Source organism: Convolutriloba macropyga, chromosome 4 (genome assembly GCF_964194025.1).
Source record: "Convolutriloba macropyga chromosome 4, txConMacr16.3, whole genome shotgun sequence".
Taxonomy (NCBI): domain Eukaryota; kingdom Metazoa; phylum Xenacoelomorpha; order Acoela; family Convolutidae; genus Convolutriloba; species Convolutriloba macropyga.
Genome location: NC_134471.1, coordinates 48,581,910 through 48,602,265, shown reverse-complemented (window position 1 = coordinate 48,602,265; position 20,356 = coordinate 48,581,910). Strand labels below are relative to the sequence as shown.

The following is a 20,356-nucleotide window of genomic DNA, read 5'->3' as shown; positions in this document are numbered from 1 at the left end:
ACACACACACACACACACGCACGCACACACACACACACACACACACACACACACACACACACACGCACGCACGCACGCACGCACGCACGCACGCACACACACACACACACACACACACACACACACACACACACACACGCAGAGAGAAAAAGACGAAAGCGGGACTCAACATCAATTTCAGGAGTTTGCATTGACACTAACAAGAGCCTAGCTCATCTCACTCACATATATGGTGCTTACATCTGTTCGATAATGTTCAGCGGGGTTAATTGGAATGGCTAGTCACAAGCAATCTAAAACCCTGCTTGAGTTAGCTTTAAATTGCTTAGCCGCCAAAATTAATTTTTGGGATTGAAAATCTTTGGTGGTCAACATTACACTGCTTCAGTTAATTCAGTCTAAAGATCAGAAACGCCAATATCATTGACCTGAGAACCAAAACTGATTAAAAATTAAAAGTTTTAGAATACTTTCTCTCACATGCAAAGAGTGTCCGTGAAAATGAGTGGCTTTTGAAAATCACGGTAACTACTGTTCAGGTGTTGCTTAGCGAGCCATTGTAGTCACTCTAGGCTAGCACCTCGAATAACAGGAGCGTTGGCGCTGCTTAACGACAAAGTTTTTGACAGTATTACCGATTGCGTTATGACAAAGCGTCGAAGCTCCCCTTATTCTAGATTAAGCTCTTGCGTATGTTTATGATCATCAGTCCAAATGCTCGGGAACTGTCAACGTTGTAGGTTTTCGTCCTCAAACTTCTAAAGCACAGATGAAAGGCTTGCTTTTCTTTGAGATATCGAATCCGCTCCTTCTGATTAGCCTATGTTTGGAACTGACAGGTTCCAATTAGCTTCTATTCAGTTAATGCTTGGCGACACCAATTTGATTGTTGTCTGATTGGCTTACTATACGACAACCTCAAGAATTACCCTTTAAACTGTTACCCTAATAAATGACACATCTCGGACGCAGCATTTTGTCACTCACACAGGTTTTTAAAATTATTTCGTCTGCTTGCCACGAGAGCTTACAAATAGAAATAGAAACTTCAAATGCTAGGTTGGTTAATTTCCCCGACTGCTACTTTTTTTCAAAAATTAACAGGCTGAGTCACGCAGCTGAGTCTTCTTTGCTCTAATGAGTGAGCCAAGAACGTAGGAGCCATCTACGAAGATATTGCTGATTTTAAACTCAATTGCATATACTAATTTTGATCATTCAAAAACTTCTGCCACATGGCTCCAAGTTTGAGTTCAATTTCCTTCTTTTGAGTAGCAAATATATTTTTTCTACTTAGGCTCTCAACTACTTAGTGATTGCTATCAATATTTCAACATTTCATTTAGGTAAGGCCCAAAACTTAGGACTAATTTGTACACTTTTGGTGCCTTTTAGATTAAATTTTTGCTGATTTGAAATGACATCCATTTTGAGAGCATTTCCATAATATAAAAGATCGATTGTGTCTTCTATTATTTAGGGCAGACTGAACCTGATAAAGTTAAATTTTCAGCTCCATCACTTAATTGATTACGCTCAAACTCAAACAGGACCTGGAATGAACAATTTTGCGGATCTTACATTGGAGGAATACAAAACAAACTACTTGTTGTCAGAGTGGAAGGAGTTTAACTTCAGACAATCCCGCGTGAATCGAATAAACTATCAGTGGATTCCAGGTCAGAAATTGGTACCCGATTGTCGTCACACCTTCTATCCTAAAACAAGTTTTGTTCAACTAGATTAAGTTTCTTATACTTTTGAGCTCACTAATGAGCAAGTGGCGGCAATGTTCGGAATAAGAGTTGCATAAAAATATAGTGGCTGACCAGTGGATGTGTCAGGCCAAAATGACTATGCTGAGTTTAACATCTCAGATCAGTGCATTTCAGACCAAAACTACGTCTGTTAAGACCATCTTGGACCAAAACGAGCTCTGATAACACCTCCCAAAGCAAAACGGTCTCCCAAAAAAGTCATTTACAGACTAAAAAGTCCTCTGATCAGACTATTTAGGACTAAAAGGAACACTGATCAGCTATCCCGGACCAAAGGGACCTCTGAGCAGACCTTCTCAGTCTAAAATGACCTCTGAATTGATAATCCCAGACAAAAGTGACCTCTGAAGAGACCCATATCAGACAATTGTCCAGATATCCCCCCCCCCTCTGACCCCAGACACTTCTCCAAATTTTTGTCAAGAGTTTTGTGAGCCGAAGCTAAATTTGGTCTTGAAAAACAACAATTGAATTGATTCTGATCAGATCCGAGACATTGACTTGTGTGTTATTTTTTTTTAAATTAACGAGAATAATTAGTCAATCCTGGGTGTTCACTTTTACTGTCACTTGCGGTGAATACAGTTTTCTTTTTGTAATAATGCAGTAATCATTTAATCATGAGAGTCTAATAATCAGCCAGAATTATTAGTGGGAAACCCTTCAATTTTGTAGCAGAAGAATTTGAGCTATTTTTTTCTACGTAACATCGCAGTTCATAAAAGATATCAAGATTTCTCATTAGTAATGCAAAGTACTATGTCGCAAATACTGAACACGGAAAGTCTCAATAGTATATGCCGGCAATTTTAATTATTGTGTTATGAAGTTATAATAATTAAAAAGTCTTTTTTCTACTTCATGCTAAGTAAACAAAATATTGCAAGAAACAAATTTAGTTTAATCTAAGTTATTTTTGTATTTCTTCTGAACAGTTATAGGTAAATATTTTTATTGTTTTCAAAAGTCAGTTTTTTATATTAAGTTCAGGTTACTTTCAAAAAAAATTTTGGTGCAACCTATCCAACTTTTGCGAACTGTTTGTACACGTTTCCCATGCGATTTTCCAGAATCTATGTTCTTAAGGAAGATCTAAATATTTCCAATAAATATCAATTGTTTGAAACATCAGATAATGTCGTATAATATAAAGTTTTTGCGTGTTTTCGTTCAATGTTAACAAGACAAAATTTTTTAGTCACAAACTTGTTATTGAGCTTCCTATTCATTTTACAATCTGAGTTTACATTACAAATTCAATAAATTATACATAAAAAAGGGAACCAGACATCCTTAAGTATTCCGAAAAAACACAATGTTCATTTCAATTATTTTCGTTAAAATGTTTTATTCAATGTAAACGTCAATAAAAATTTATAAAATCTTGTAAAATAAAAATTCAGGATTTGTTGAGCTATGTACAGACAGTTTTAACCTCTAAAGATGGGAAAGTGAGCCGACGTTGTAATAAGGTATTATTAAACCACAGATAATCTTTCTAGATTTGTGGAGAGACCCAGGTTGAGGTGAGGACCAAAATTGCCTTTGATCAGACCGTCCTGCACAAAATTGACTTCTGATCAGACCAACTCAGGCCCAAGAGAGTTCAAGTGCGCCGAAATTTTCTCGAAAACCTCCTCTGATCAGACAATTGTGAGATCGGAAATCACTCCTAAGCAGACTTAAGTGCACATGTGAAATCGGCTCTGATCAGAGTAGTGATTGCTCGAATCTACCTCTGATCACGCTCAACTGCGCTCAAAACCATTTGATCAGAGAATGGTTTCAAACAGTAACAAATCTTTTAATGTGGCTATGACAAACTCATTTCATAAAACCGTTTTTTTAAACTGGGACGACCAAATTCTAAGAAGTTTCTAATAAAAAGAAATATCAAGTATTGACAAATTAGTGTTAAGTATGCCAATGGCGCAAACTTTTGAAAAATTAGATGAACTTAGACAGCTTTCCACAATAAACGTGGCAATCTACAGTTATTCAAAATTATTTGTAAAGGGGACCGGCAAACGTTTTCAACTGGACCCCTATGTTTTGATCTCAACGATCAGACTATAGATGAGTCTCTTACAGAAAAAATAACAAAATCTTTAGAAACTGCGCTTGAATTATTTTTTTCTTCAAACTCAATTCCGCTCAAAACATTTTCTGATCAGTTTAGTGTGCGCTCGAATGGGCCACTAATCATGCATGGTCCAGAGCATTGTCCGGACTAAAGTGCGCTCGACAACTTCTCCAGGCCATGTAATTCGAGCGAAACATGCGCATGTGTGCGGTCGAAGGTGGTTTGTCAGAGGTCACTTCCGTCTGGGCACATCGACCTGGGGAATATTGCGGTTCTGTAAAAAAATAGTAACCACGATATGAAAACTTTCACTATGGAATAGCCATTTTTGGGCGTTTTCTAATACCGATTAGACTTGCTACTCGAATATTTCAGATTCGGTACAGGGTTTGCCAGACAGCGTTGACTGGCGGGAGAATGGGTGGGTGACTCCGGTACAAGACCAGGGACAGAGTGGACAAAGCTACACCTTCGTAACAACTGGAACAGTCGAGGCACAGCACATGAATGTTACAGGTCGACTAAAATTTCGTTTTGAAAATTGCAGAAAAGCCTATTCAAGTATTTTTTCCAGCTCCAGTAGATTTTTTAATCCTGCAGATGGAATTTATTTAATCTAGACAGCATACAGAGAGCGTCGGAGAGTATTTTGATAAGACCATCCAAAAATGATGATAAATGTTACGTTGATTATCAAATCGTTCGATCAATAAAATTCAGATGAGATTAATGTTCACCGGTTTGCAAAGTTTTTTTTATCTTGGGATTAAGCTGATTTGTGGTATCAAATAGAGTTGTTAAAAGAAGTCACTACAGGTTGATACTAATCTTATGAAACGTTGGTTTAGGAAACCAGAGAACTTCCTTCTACGTTAACGCATGAGGAAGTTCTCAGGTGTCACAAAACCAATTTCTATGTGTATACAAAGAAGAATATTCTTAGCTGATCCAGAAAAACTGATAATACGAACTCAAAGCATAATAGTGACCGCTAGAGACAGCGTATCTTTGAAAAGCTTGTTTGAATTCTTTTTAGTATCTTTTTTTAATTTTTCTCTTGTGTGGAACTGAATTTTTGTGATGCGAAAAGACACTGAATAATTTTGACGAAAATGACTGCAGCTTTGACTCATTAAACTTTGGAAACTGCTCAAATCAGCTAGTTTCCCATAGATTTTCCAGCCTTGTAGTATAAAAACAACCAGATTAACCACCCGTGTGTTGTGCAAATCTATAGCTATGCTTCTTCAGACAGGCCTGTATTAAAAATTCAATTATTCCAAGACTTTATTTGATTCGTGTCTATGAAATAATAATCAAATTTATATCATCTCATATTTTTTGTTCTATTCAAATTATCATATCAAATTGAAGCTCTTCCCACATTCTCCAGCATAAAAGAGATTGCCATCACAAATTCCAATAACAAAATAACTGAAAACAAATGTCGGGAAAACATTTCAATAAGCATATTCAATCTTTTCTCGCGAAGCATTTTATCTTCTCTTGGTTCTCAACAATTGCGCAAACGTTAGGCTTACTGCTCTAGATTGTCTTTTTCAGATAGAACCACTATGTTCATTTTAAGATATCTAAGTCAAAATATGACTTCAAAATCAAATAAAAACCCTAAAAGATATATATTTCGTCTTTTTGAGCATTCAGTTATTGCGTTAAATGACGCCAATTGCTAGCTCCTGCTGCTTATCAAGGTCAATATTTTACGGTGATATTTTGAACAAGAATTTAGAACATAACATTCATTTCAGTTTCAACTGATCCCTGCGCTTGGATTGATTAAGCACTTGTTAATAAAACAGTGAAATAAAGGTTTGTTTTCAAACAGAGCAAGAAAATAAGACTTTTTGTGAAATATCGAGTACCCGTAGTTGGTCGCCAAAGCAGATCAGCGATGAATCACTCTATTGAGGATCTGTTTTTTTCTGGGTGGCCAGCACATTGTTTATGTCAAAAATTAAAATGGCTTGTCCTAATTTTTGACTAATATTTTCTGCATAAAAATAATAAGCTCAACTTAACATTCACCATCAAGGTTTGCTCTATAGGCAATTCGAACTTCCGCGTGGGTTCTTGTAACATTTATTTGGGTAGCAAGTTGTAACTAATAAGCTAGATGGGCTTTATGGTAATTGCCTACAACCTAGCTTAAGTATAAAGAGCTTGTATACTACTATAGGTGGCGGTCAAACAAGCCGATAGGCAAGCAAGCCGAATTTTGAAAATGAGGTCAAGTAAGCCGAAAAATTTACGGATACCCGTATTTTAAATTGCCCCTGGCGGGTCGGTGGGCGCGCTTCGCCGCGATAACCGGCCCGCTATTTCCGGATTACATCCCACAGCGGATGAGAGGCATGGCCATGGACAGCGGTCTGCTGAGGCCCGTACCCACTAGATGTCTAAAAATTGACGCATTTTTGTTTCTTTGGTGCATTGGAAAACATTATGCACTATAATACTACGCGCAGTATTGATTGTAACGGCTGACCATGTATTATTTCTGATAGATTACATAACTATTACATAACTTTCGGCTTGCTTTTCTGTCGGCTTGCTTGCCTATCGGATTACTTTGCATTCGCCACTACTATATTATTTAATAGTTGTAGGCAATAAAAGTACGACATTATGGTGCTCGGATTTAGCTGTGGCACTCGGGTAATTTTCAGACTGTAATTTGCTATGACACTCAAATCCAAGTCGATAACTTAAATGGAAATTCCGTACCCGATCTTAATAAAGTAACAATTGATAATGGAAATTATTTGGAATTGAATTGTTGCTTTAAAATTGCTCACTCCACACTTTTATCAAGGTATGCAAACCATAAATTTCGATAATAACGTCGACCTACCCATCATTATTTATTATTGCTAACCAACTTAATGCCTCTCGGTGCATACGATTGACACGTTCTCAGGCAGTACTTGCCATTTAAGGCAGTGGGAAAACTTGTTCAAATGCAATGTGTAAAATATCCCATATCAGTTAATCTATGTCTAGACTAGACGGATCTTTAAATTTTCGCGCCGATGAAACTTATGGATACCTTTTAAATTGTTACATTTAGGCCATTGTTAATCGAGTTATCAAAACAATAAAGTTGTCGCGCTATGATTAGCCGTGCTCAGGAGCACAGAAATTTTGGGCAACTGCTGGCCCAGACGTGCAGGTCTTTGTCAAATGGCTTGAAATAAGACTTAACATATGGCGAGCAAGTCACATTTTTTTTCTAAACCATAGGTAGTTTTGACAGAATGATATAGTAATATTAATCATTTGGTTTCCGTAATTGCAGCGGCAATACGATGGGAGTTTTGACCTTCAGTTTATGTGCATTAGCAGTATTAGCAGAAGCTGGTTATCAGCAGCTTTTTTCATTCCCAACATTTCTGGCTGTGCTTTTCAAGGGCATGATTGACTTTTTTACAGCAAGTGGTGGTTTTAGGTGATCTGGTAAAATTAAGTGAAGCCCAACTGGTAGACTGTGTGACTGGCTTTCCTTCTGTGGTATCTGGCTTGGATTACATTGAGGCCAATGGCTCCATCAGCCAGGACGACTATTCGTCGCCCAAAGGAAAATGCGAAGCGGAGGGAAAACCAGTGACAGCCACAATATCCACTGTCATTCAAGTTCCTAAAGGTATTGAGTTCTTGAAATAATGAAAACTACCAAATTGGTCGGCAGTAAAGTCTAGAGTAAAAATCAGCGAAGCATCATATCTTCCCTACCCGGGTCGAGGTTTTTGGGTGAATTTTCGTAAGAAATGCGGTGAATGCGGTGAATTTTTGTAAGAAATGCGGTGATTGCGGTGAATGCGGTGAAAAGAAATAATTCAGCGTTTTTCACCGCATTTCTTACAAAAATTCACCACCAAATTCACCGCATTTCTTACAAAAATTCACCGCATAGACTATTATGGCAAATTAATGTAAGAAATGCGGTGATTGCGGTGAATGCGGTGAAAAAAAATAATTCACCACATTTCACCGCATTTCTTACAAACATTCAACGCGATATTCACCGCATTTCTTACAAAAATTCACCGCATATGATTTCCAAAAGTTACTCAATCTGATTTGAATTCACAAGAAATTGCTAAGATGTAAGTGACAGTTGGCGCAGTGGACTGAGCAGAGGAAGGCATGCAGGAGGGCAAAAGTTCGAACCCGTCTGGGGAAGCTTCTTTTTTGTAAGAATACTGAGAACGCGGTGAAAAGAAATAATTCACCGCGATTCACCGCATTCACCGCAAAAAGATGTAAGAAATACGCGGTGAAAATTATTTTTTTTCACCGCATTTCACCGCATTTCTTACGAAAATTCACCGCTAAACCTCGACCCGGGTAGTGATAAGCAGATGCAAACCCGGGCATGCTATAATAAAAAACTATTAGTAACCGAGAACTTGAAAGAAATGAAAACAAATTTAATTCAAAACAAACAATTAAATAGATTAAAAAACGATTTTTAGTGTCTGGTCGACTAAAGAGAATGAGGCTTCGCATAATTAAAAATAAGATCATTTGATAGCAGAATCGGTTAAGTATTTTCATTTAATTGTGATAATTCAGCTCAAGTACCATCTGACAATTATCATGTGTTGCTAGAGATTTTTCTTGAGAGGTTTGGTTGTATAGTCAACAATACCGTTTGTCTCAGAGAATGTTTTTTAAAAGTTTAATATTGTATATTAAATACTGCCGTACTATTTGTAAAAAAAATTTGACTGCTTGGAATGATGACGAGAAATTTGTAAGTTGTAACTTGTAATAATTGTAAAATTTGTTTCTGCTCGTTAGCAAAGTGGCTAACTGTGTATTTTTTAAAGTGGTGGATGTGGCGTGTAAAATTGTTGAAATGTAAAAAATAAAATTGGTAAAAGTGTTATTTGTTGCCTCGAGGCTAATCTTACCGCTGGGCTTAGTTATGACGAGTCAATAACATTTCCATAAAAATAGCCTCCAACTAAGTCTAGTTCCGTTTGATGAATTCATTTCTTTGTGTGAGTGTCTTCAGCCAGTGAGACCATTTTCAGTCTCACCCAACGAGTGGGCAGACCCCACTCGAGAGCAGTGCTACCACAACAGTTTTATGTAGAAACTTAATGTTGGATCAAATTTGACGTAAATTTTTTTGGAGTAAACTGAAACTCCTGAGCACTTTTAAAAACAACTCTTTAATCAAGTTGATCAGTCCATATGTTTTTGGTTGCGTTTCCCTTCTTCTGCATATAAACGGTTCGCGGTATTGTAGGTAGAGCTTAGAGGCGTAAAAATACGAAAAATAGCAACCGGGTCGAGAAAATTTCTGAAAATTATAAAGGAAATCCGTTGAAATGCGCTGAATTTCCCCAATTATCGGCGCAAATACCTTACATAATAATGCGTTGAAGTGCGCTGAACTTTTGTGAGAAACACGCCGAACTCCACGGAAATTTTAAAAATTTCAGCTCATTGTTAAACTCTTTTCACTTTGCCTGAGTCTCGAACCCTGTTTTTTGTTTGTTAGTTATCCCAATCCAGTGTGCCATCTGTTGTATACTTGCTGTGCGGTGTATCTGTTACTAAGATTGATCCTTCAAATCTGAATTCTTTACTTGTGCTAATTTTAACTGCGTGAATAATGCTCTTGAAGTAAATCTCATGACGAAACGTTTTTTTATGGTTATGTTACCTTCATCGTTAAAAGTGGAGTGGTCTGGCTACTAAGGTTTAACCTCAGCAATCAACGGGGGCTGGTTGCCTAACTTGTGAAAGATTTAAATAAGGTTGCAAAACTGGTTTTTGGAGATAGAGTAAATTCGTAATGTGAATATTAAACCCACTGTTTTCGAATGAAATTGACTCGCTTCTCCTTCATTCCTTTTTTCTCTTATTCAATTTTTGCAGACTTTGGTTTTTTATCCTTTTTCTTTTTTCGTGCTGTTCTCTTTTCTCCTTTCTGTATCTACCTTGCTTTCCATTCTTTTTTAGTCCAACCAAATTGTTCAATGGAAGTCAATTACTTGCCTACTGATTGAAATTGGCACTTCATTCGTCTTGTAAGCAAATGCCGATCCATCTTCTTTTCTAAAAAAATGAAATTTACAATTTTACTGCTTCTGATAAAATAATAATGCTTGAAGTTAAGAATGCAATGAAAGATAGAATGGGAAGTTCAACGCGTTCTACAATGAACTTTTTTTGCAACCACGGAACATTTTTTCTTCGTCGCACTGAGAAGCCAACCACAACTTAACAGTCATGAACTTCTTTTTTTAAAGATTAATTTCAGGCTATCATGTAAAAGTTATGAGGTCATGCATTTAGCTAAATCATTAAACCATGCCTGGGTACAGTTCATTATGATGAATTTGCAAAATTCTAGATGGTACTTCTGATACTGGTATCTGAAACTGTCGTTCAGGAATAACGACTTTTTCTTGTAAATTTTGTGGTCAGGGTGTACCATCAAATAATTGTAGTCCTCTTCGGAAACTGCAGAGACTGGTTTTGTCTTTACTGCTTGTCCCTCCAGGATTAATCGGAAGGGGAATGAGTGAGATCTTGATTGCTGTAAAACCTGACATATGTTCTGTTAGTGTGGCTCTGAGTTATTGCGTCTGGAATGTTATCGGTTGTGTAAGGGCGCTAATTTGCACAAGGTTGCTGTTCTGCTCCTCTGGCAGGCAAATTATCAGCTTTTGTACCTTTTGAAAGAGTTTAATGCAAGCTGTTGCAATTTCTGTTAGGTTTGGAAAGCTGTCAAGCTCTGGAAAGTTGTTGAAAAAATCATAGAGTGGGTTGGAAAGTTGAACGTCAGCCCACTGAGCTGGTTCCTTGCAACAAGTTTCCAAATCACACGTGAGGTGAATGCTTGGTCTTTGAATTTTGTGTCCGCATCTGATGGTTATTATACAAAACGCGCAGGCTTCATGGGTTTTCACTGGCATGGGTAAGCTGGAATTCTTTCGTCTTTCTTGTAGTTTGAAGTTAGAATGCGCAGATGTGATAAGCCATCCACCAAAGCGTAGGTTTTTTGCTTTCACCTTCAAAGGTAACTTTATTGATTTCAAGTCGCAATACTCTAGCGATCGATACTGGTCTTGCATTAGCAGAGCTCCTAAGCATGTTGAGCTTGTTTCTTCCATTGCGAATGTTTGTTTGCATATCTTGTAAGCCTTTGAACCAACGTTTTTCTCTGAATCATTTTTTGATACCGCTGCTTTCTCGCTCTGGTCTTCAGTTGTCGCGATATGTCGCTCCTCCGATTTTTATATGTTTGCAGTACCATCCTGCAATGGCATCGGTATTGGGATTGCTTCGTATACCGTAAGTAGTGTGGATTTTGACGCTAGTGGAACAGAAAAAGTGCAAAATATTCGGGCTTCGTTGGATTCAATTTTCTGAAGTAATTTGCTTTCATACTACGTCAGTCTTTCTGTGAGTGTTATTGCTAAATTTAACCTACTTCCATTTTCGATTTCATTTGTCATTAATGCCAATAGTATTTCGTGTAGGTTTTCTTTTGAGATGATAGAAAGCTGTAAAACTCCATTCCCCATGGCTGAGAGGTTTATAGGTTTTTTTCGAAAAAATGTCTAGTGCGAGTGTGTATGATCTAATGCTTGTTTAAGGGGAGTTCAAAATTGACGAAATACTAGAGAGATGCTGTTTCATCTGTTGGCGCAAAAAAATGATCGCAATTTCGTAACTCGTGGACAACCTTTTCTATGGCCAACATCTGGTTTTGGAGAATTTCAAAATTCGAGTTTTGCACAATTGTGATGTCTTGCTGCTGTTTTTTCATGTCACTTATCTCTTCACTGAGAATAAAAAATTTGTTGTCAATAGTTCTAGTTGATTCTTTTCATTTCATGTTGATGTTGTTAACAGATGTTGTTAATTATCAGTTGTAAGTATTGCATTCCTGTTTTGACTTCCGAGCTTGTTGCAGCCATCAAGGATTCTTAAGAAAAATGATTCACCTGACGCTAGTCCTAAACCAATGCCCATTATTCCTGCTCCAATGCCCAGAGACCTTCCAATTGCTCGTTTTTCTCTTGTTTTGAGCGTAGTGGAAGAAAGTAGCTTTTCAGATTCAGTGATCAACTTTCCAAGGTCTGCTTTTCCAAGGTCTGCGTTTGCCAAGGTCTGGAAAAAGCGTCTGAGAGACCGGTTGTCTGTTTAAACAAGAACAGGTTTTGCAGTGCCCCAGATTATCTGGGCAAATTTATCGAATGCGAAGTGGACTGCAAGAAACTCTTTTGCGTAGATAGACAACTTCAGCTGTGCAGGCTGAAAGATTTTGGATCCGAATGTAACTGGGCTATAGACTTTCAGTTCCCTACCTGCATTGTTAAAAACGTAATCTTCTATCATTAAGACAAACCCTGCTGCATGATATGATGCGTCAGCAAGAATAACATACCAACAACCAACTTTTGGTAACCTCAATGTCATTTGGCAAATACGTTTTAGTTCATGTTTCAACTCTTCAAATATTTCCTGATGGATTGTTTCGATTACAATGTCATGGTCTTTATGTAATAGTTTGTAGAATGGTAGAAGTTATTCAAAAAGATGAGGTATGAAACAATTGTAAAATTGCAAGAAACCGATGAAGCGTCTGACTTGTTTCTCGGTTTGGGGAATATGTAGCTTTTCGAGGAAATTTGTCATTTTTTCTTCTGTGGTTTGAACACCTTCTGAAGTTATTGTTTGTCCCAAAAATACAATAGATTCGGTTCCAAACTCACACTTTTTGGGAAAGAGTTTTAGTCCTGCAATTTGAATGCATTTGAAGATGCACTAAAGGTTGTCAATCATTTCTGCTACTCAGTTATGATACAAGGATCCAGCTTTTGTCTCATGAAGAAACTAAATGTGCTCACTGCTCGACTTAGTTCTTGTGCCAATCGTAAGAATGCATAGGTTGGAGATGCAAAATTGAATGCTTGAAGCTCAGCTGAGCGTTGATCTGCCATTTTGAGTGCAAAGTAGGCTTGGCTACAATCTAGCTTACAGAACATTTTTGTTCCCGCGAGGTGTGCTCCTGCATCGGCAAGTGTTGAAATTGGGAAATTATTGGAGTCATAATCGAATCGGAGAAGGCAATTGATTTTCCTTTAATCGATTAGGAGTCTCAGTGTTCCACTTGGTTTCTGTTGAGCAAAAATTGGAAAAGAGTATTTGGAAAAAAGGTATGGTCGTTATGATTCCATAATACTAAAGTAAAGCCAATTCAGTTAAGAGCTCGTCCCGGATATGGATTGCTGTGGTTGGACTCTGTGAGTAAACTGGCTTGTCATGCTCAGGCGTTAGAAGAACTTTGAAGTCATCATTGCGACCCACATCTAGTCTATGTCTGGCAATAATTGTGTGAACTTTTTTCAACAAAGCTTCAATCTGTGAACGTTCCGAAGCCGAAATAAATGATTTATCCCATGAAAACCTTTGAAAAAATTGTTTTTCCTGTTCTGGGGAATTTTCAGGATTCAGTCCTTCCTGCTCTCTGAATTTAACTAAAGACTCATAAATTTGTATTTCTATTCCTGTAAGGGAATCAGGGTTTTGACAGTTTTCTAGAGTTGGAAACCAGAAATTGCATGGTACTCTTTTGGGAGCTTGACCTTTGCTTACTGATGCTAGGATTGTTTCGTTCAGAATTTTGTCGCATTCAGTGTCATTTCCCAACCTTAGCAGCTTTGGATCTTTTGGAATGATGAACTTTGCTTGATATGGGGTAACTAATTCAAATTCGGCTAACATCTCTTTCGAAGGATTTTCAACCATTGTGTCTGATCTGTTAAGGAGGCCCAGACATATTCGACCTTTATCATGAGTGGTCTCAATTGCACTGGTGATACTCAAACTATGCTTTATCAAATTCTTTGTTTGGATCAATCAAACCTGTAAATTCTTTCAAATCCTCTCCATCTAGACAGTGTACAAGAATCATGTGTCATGATGAGGGACACAAATCAAATGAATCCTCTCAAATTTGTGAGAAATTGTTTTCTGCATTTCACAGTTTTTTCTTTTCTTAGCCTTCAATTCTAAGAGAATGAAAAAAAAATGTGAAATCAGGAAAGCGAAGAAAGCGTCGTTTGCAGTCTACCACTACGTTATTTTTATCAAGAACGGGTAATCCCAAAAGAATATCTTTCGTATCTGGTAAGATGAGAAATCTGTCCAGAAAGTTTTTATTGCCCAATTGGAACTTTAAAACGACTTGAAAGACTACGTCATCTTTTGCACGGGATGTCACCGAGACTTTGTATTTGGGCGGGTTATGCTTTTGGAAGTATATAGAGGGGTTCAAATTAATTTTATTGTGAAACGTTCATTGCGACATTGCGCTACAAAACGCGCCTGTGTCAATGAGAGCTAGTTGTTTACAGTTTGATCCAAATGCAAGTTTAATAAAAAATGGGCGTGCTACAAAAATGGCTGAGGCTTGGTCACTAGAGAAATCCTCATCTAGAGAAATTATAGAAAAAAATGCATATCTAATTGTGGTTGATTTTTGAGAGGTTTTTGTGCTGCAGTTCCGTGGTTGAGTTAGTTTTTTTGTTGACGTTGGAATAGAATGTTTTCTCCAACTCTTGGAGCTGGTCTTTGCCAGCACTGTCCCTGAGTATGACCTCTGCAATCACAGTTACGACCTTTGTCTCGTGCGTGTGTTGGACTTCGTGGATATCTCCTCTCTGGTTGTGGTCCTTCGGAAGCGAATTTCTGTACAAATTTTGGAATTGAGGATCATATTGACGCATTGACGAACTTTGTGTCGCATTAGTACGGCAGTTTGGTGCATATGTGGGCTGTTGCTGTTGTGGCTGTGGATTTACAGTCACAACGATGGTTGCAGAAGCTTCATTGATTCTTGAACTTATTTTGGACATTTTGTCTACCAACCTGTCTAGTTTTTTGAAGAAGGCGTCTTACTTTTGGTTAGCCTCTGATTGCAAAGCATTGAAATAAGCAAGGTAGCTGGTTTCGGGATATGTGTTAGAGGCCCACATTTCTGTTTTGATTCTGTCGCATAACTGGTCTACAGCGGCTGGTGCTTTCAAAACTTGCTTTTATATTTTAACGGCATTCCTTGTATGAACGTCTCTTTTATTCGATCAGTCCACTCCTGAGCTCTATTAACTCCTGTGGCAACATTGTCTGGGAAAACTAGATCCGCTAATTTTTGAAATGCAACTAAGAAGACCTCGGCTATTTCTTTGCTCGAGTCGAAAATTTTCCCGTTAAATCTTAAGACATGGAATGCTCCGTTATCTGTATTGTTATATCGGCGACCCAATCTATCCATTAGTTGGTCGAAATCGTTGCTCACTGCTTGTGGAAGGCCGTTAGAAAACCTAAAAGCACTCTTAACTAATTTCATTCTCACAATCTACGTTCTTAGAACATAGTCAATTCCTGCTTATGCTACTGCGGATTCAATGGAGGAGCGTAAGTCGTCAAAAGATTCTCCTAAATTTCCACTAAATTTGTCAACTTATATACAAGGCTGTATTTTCACTACCATTGTTTCTGTTTTTTTAAAATCATGCATTTACAATGATGCAATGAGAAATGAAAGAGTCTACAGCTATAAGCTAACTGTCAAAAATTTACTCGTTTTTCACAAACCTGTATTAGGAGCATCGATATAACTTATCTGTTGACGTTTTCGTTTTTGTTGAGAAGTCGATGTTTCCTCAAACTCAAGCACAACGGAACGTCCCCAATCAACTTAGTGTGGTGAAATAGGTGATTCATCGCAGTCGTCATCTTGAGTGTACGGCTGATTGTTACTTTCTGCAACTAAATTTGTTCGTTTTTTCGAAAAATAAATTCAAAGAATCCCTCAATTATCTTGAGAGTTAATCAAAGACGTCCAAATGTAAAATTTTCAAGTAGACTGTTTGTTCTTGTTCCTCTTTTTTTAGTTGAGACATAATTCATAATTCCTGTATCTATTGTAATCCATTTATTGACAAGTGATAAAAAGTAAAGAACAAATTATTCTGCAATTGGTAATATAAATGAATATTGTGCTGCAAAAGTGAGTGTTGTGTTTGACATCTGAATTTTTGCTTTAGTTCGTTCAAAATGAGGTGAGGTACTGTCGGTGACGAAAACAGATAGAATATCGGAATTTTGTTCCTTGAAGAGTAAACGCAATTGGTTAAGACAAGGTGAGAAACTATAAAAAAGTATTTGGCCCTCTCTATCGTCTATTTTACTGCGAAGATTTTGGCTATGAACTTCGGTAAAATTCATAATTCAGTCAAAACCTCTTTTCTGAAGACGTGGTTATTGACGAAAATTATTTATAACTTTAGGCATAACTCTTGCCCCACCATGTTGTTTACTTGCTTTGCTGTGTATCTCTAACCCAGATTTATCCTTCAAATCTGAATGCTTAACTTGTGCTTTTTTAACTACATAAAAACGCTTTTGGTGAGTGAAATAAATCTCTTATTGACGAAACGTTTTCTTATTGTTATCATTCAAAGCGGAGTGGTCTGGCTACTAGAGTTTAACCTCAGCAACCAACGGGGGCTCGTTGCCTAACTTGTGAAAGATTTAAATAAGGTTGCAAAACTGGTTTTTGGAGATAGAGTAAATGCGTAATGTGAATATTAAACCCACTGTTTTCGAATGAAATTGACTCGCTTCTCCTTCATTCCTTTTTTCCCTTATTCAATTTTTGCAGACTTTGGTTTTTTATCCTTTTTCTTTTTTCGTGCTGTTCTCTTTTCTCCTTTTTGTAACTGCCTTGCTTTTCATTCTTTTTTAGTCCAATCAAATTGCTCAATGGAAATCCATTACACCATCGCATCCTGACTTTCTAATTATTTAGTTTGTTTTTTTATTAATGAATTGTTTCGCAAGAAACGCACTGAAAAGTGCCGATGTGCGCTGACATTATGAAAGATATGCACTGAAAATTCAGCGCGTGTCTTACATAATTTCAACGCATATAAGCGTTCTTCAGCATATTTCTTATAGAACAATGATTAACAAAATAATGTCGAATTAGGTGGAAAAGTTTACGGGGCACAAATAACCTACATAATAATAATGCGTTGAAAGGCGCTGAATTTTAGGAAAGGATGCATTTAAATTTTGTAAGAACAGTGCTGAAAGTGGTTTTGAAACTAAAGCTGGAAATGTGCTGAAAAGGTAGTAAAATTATGTAAGAAATGTGTTGAACTTGCGCTGAATTTTTAAAGTTTCCGCGTATTCTCGAAATTTCATTACATTTCAGCGCATTCAGTGGCTGTTTTATCTAATTCTAACGTCTTCAACACATTTTTTCCACTAAAATGAGCGGAAACGTCACTGACATCTCGACCCAGGAATTAAATGCAGACGAGAGAAATTTGTTACAAATTCATTTGCAAGATCCATAGAGTAAAAGTGGCTCTTGGATTTTTCGGTTTTCCTAATAACTTTCTGAAGTATTCTTTCCGTTTTTCAAACATTGACATCTAAAAATGCTGCTGAAATTTAAAACCACTTAAAATTGATCTATTATTTGAGAAAATGTAAAAAAAAGGTCATGACAAAGTAATGCTATGGCTACCGATTTGTATATTTACCTCACCCAAATTACAAGCTGATGACTACGCTTGTAAAAAAGAGTTACCATACAAACCTGAGCTGATCTGAACGTGGAATGCACCTATAATTTATCTCAAAAGTCAAACCGCACGGCCTTATAAAAAACGTGTACTATAGTTTGCAGTAACTTATCGTAAAACTTGGTTAAAAATCATTGGTTCAACTGTTAACTCAATTTTATCAGATTCGCATTTACATCAAGCTCAAAATTACGTAAACTGTTTAATTTCACAACAAAAAATATATAAGTCAACATTAAATTTAAGCTGCATATTAGGTGAAACTCACTAGTATAAATTTTGTAAAATATTAAATTGAACTCCAGTCTTGTTTATCGTAAAGCGGGCGTTTTTGATAAGCTAAGAATTTTTTTATTCTATAACATGCAAGTAAAGCTTGGTTTATTATGACTGTCCTGTAATGGATAGGAAAATCGTACAATTTTACGTACAATACAATTACGCGAACAAAACCTTAAAGGGTGGAAATAGTTTTTGAGTCAATCACACGAACAAAAGTTTGCCCAACGAAACAATGGCTAATTGCTATGTTTCCGCAGTATCTCAAATTGAGCCATCAATTTGAGGTTTCTTCAGCATATTCTTCAGAAAAAACACGCATGGACATTACTTACATTATTAGCTTCCAAATATTCGTTTCTGTTAAAAAAAAAGATGCCTGCCATTTAAGATAGCTCCATAACAAAAAAATTGGTTTCCTATGCTTTAAAATTTGGTATTTTTTTGTCATAATCTTTCCACTGCCTTTTAAATTGATTTCTCAACTCAAACTTTGTCAGAGGAAGGCTTGAACCAATTTTTGAAAGTACTTGCTTAAGTTTTTACAAACATTTATATAAATTGAAGTTAAAATTTAAGTTAGCAAAAAGACAATTTTACATTTTTATTCGCTACAATTTTACATTTTTAAACTCTTTTTTCTTACAAAACATAAACAAGGAAACCGCCAATGAACACCAAGATCTTCACAAAAAATTATTGCAGAAACTGATACCTTCCTTTAATAACACATCTTTGCTTTTCGATTTTTTTCTCATACGAAATAAATATCGTTTTTGTTATCCTTTCTAAGCAATTACAGAAACTGCTATGCTGGCTAAACAGTAATTAAAAAATCTGTTCACTAAAAATTCTGGCCAATTCCGATTTATAAAAAAGTATGAAATAAATGTTTGGTATCTTTTTTAAAGGAGTTCCTGAGTTTTGATAGAACAATTAACAACTATTGCTTATGCTGGGTGTAAAGATATCTTGGATTTTATTGCAAAGTTGTTTTTTTAATTTTTTTATTTTCTCTGACCGAAAAAGCAGTTGTTGATCTTTTGTACCTACTTGTGGGAATGTGGTTCAGTTCAACTATGAACAATTGGTTAAAACCGTTTCCGGGGTGAAGTTTGCAAAAAATTGCTGTTATTCGGTGAAAAGTTCCAAGAAAGTTTGCTGGAAAACTGTTATAGACAAAAGTTGCAAACCAATTCATGTAATGGGCAGAAGAGATGCTGCTAGTTTGTTATATATTAAATTAATTGGTTCCCATTGTCTTCTGGAGCTAAAATGTCAAACAATACTAAGAGTTTACACCAGACAGGCATTTCTGCGGCCCGCTCTAGGGTTATGAATCTATGTGTTTACTGTTTTCTTATATGTAACAGGCAATGAGCAAGCACTTCAAATAGCAGTTGCATTGGTGGGTCCAGTGGCTGTGTACGTAGATGCCAGTCACTTCAGTTTCCAGTTGTACACTGGTGTGGTCTACTACGAGCCAGACTGTTCTTCGAATAATCTGGACCACACTCTTCTCGTTGTGGGTTACGGAACAGAACAGGTGCGCCCAAATCAGTGGTTGTTACCATAATTGTCGCGCATTTCATCTTAATTGTTTCTAGTTTTTCGTACCCAAAAAATCAATCAGTTCTGATGTTTGTTTTTTTTTCAGGTTTTATACTAAATAAGACATACTTCATTTCCTACTGACTGCTTGTCTTTATTGTAACTGCTACATACTATTTTAAATGAATACAAAATGGCGTACAGCGGAGAGGCCTAAAATGAGAATTAAAGCAGAATTTTGTACGAGCTCTGATTGGCCAGATTTGAACGCATCACTTAAAAGCCAGTTTTTTGCGGCATATTGAGCCATCCCGCCTTGATTATCTTTTTTTCTTGCGCTCTGCGAAAGTTGGGCTCCGATTCCTAGCGCCCTTTCTCTATTTAGCCGAACATCTTAAGTCTAGTGCCATATTCTTACATGCATTCAATTTTGATCAAACTGTTTCAGGGTCAAGACTACTGGCTGGCGAAGAATTCATGGGGAGTGAACTGGGGAGAGAGTGGGTACATAAAGATGGCCAGAAATAGAAACAACAACTGTGGAATTGCCACTAATGCCCTGTACCCACTTACCTGAGCTGGATTTGGCTAGATGACATTTATACTCAATTAAAAGACCGAAAACTTCTCAAATGATTAACTCGAAGAATACACAAAGAACAACTCTAAGGCTTTTTATAACTCAATAATTTTACAGGCGTGAAATAAATCATTGATTGGTTTTTGTAATCTTGAAGCAATTGTGGAGTCCTTACTTGCATTCACGTCTAACATCTGCGGGAGCGTAGTAGTAAAACATTATTTCATAACTCCTATACGCCATAACTGTTGCATTATTTCCCGGTAAAACCTTGAAACCAACTCTTGTCATAGTGTCATTCTCCCTCCACCATTTGCAAAAAAGCATTTATTTTGCAAATCAATATTGCTCAGTTAGCAACAGCACTCTAAATAATGTGCAGGTTAATTCATCTGAACAGTGTACACGTAAAGCCGCGAGTAGGTACAATTTTCCCAGTTTT

The 20,356-nt window shown here is 36.9% G+C and overlaps 1 protein-coding gene across 1 annotated transcript in view; it reads left to right on the top strand.

Moving 5' to 3' along the window:
• The window catches only part of LOC142338469 (procathepsin L-like), a 29,355-nt gene extending 9,261 nt beyond the window's left edge, over positions 1 to 20,094 (top strand). The window contains exons 3-7 of the mRNA XM_075388237.1: positions 1,514 to 1,679; positions 4,237 to 4,377; positions 7,328 to 7,522; positions 19,157 to 19,329; positions 19,783 to 20,094. Of these exons, the coding sequence (XP_075244352.1) occupies positions 1,514 to 1,679; positions 4,237 to 4,377; positions 7,328 to 7,522; positions 19,157 to 19,329; positions 19,783 to 19,911 (804 nt within the window). The 3' untranslated portion in view covers positions 19,912 to 20,094. The remainder of the gene's footprint in view (positions 1 to 1,513; positions 1,680 to 4,236; positions 4,378 to 7,327; positions 7,523 to 19,156; positions 19,330 to 19,782) is intronic.
• Positions 20,095 to 20,356: the final 262 nt, after the last annotated feature.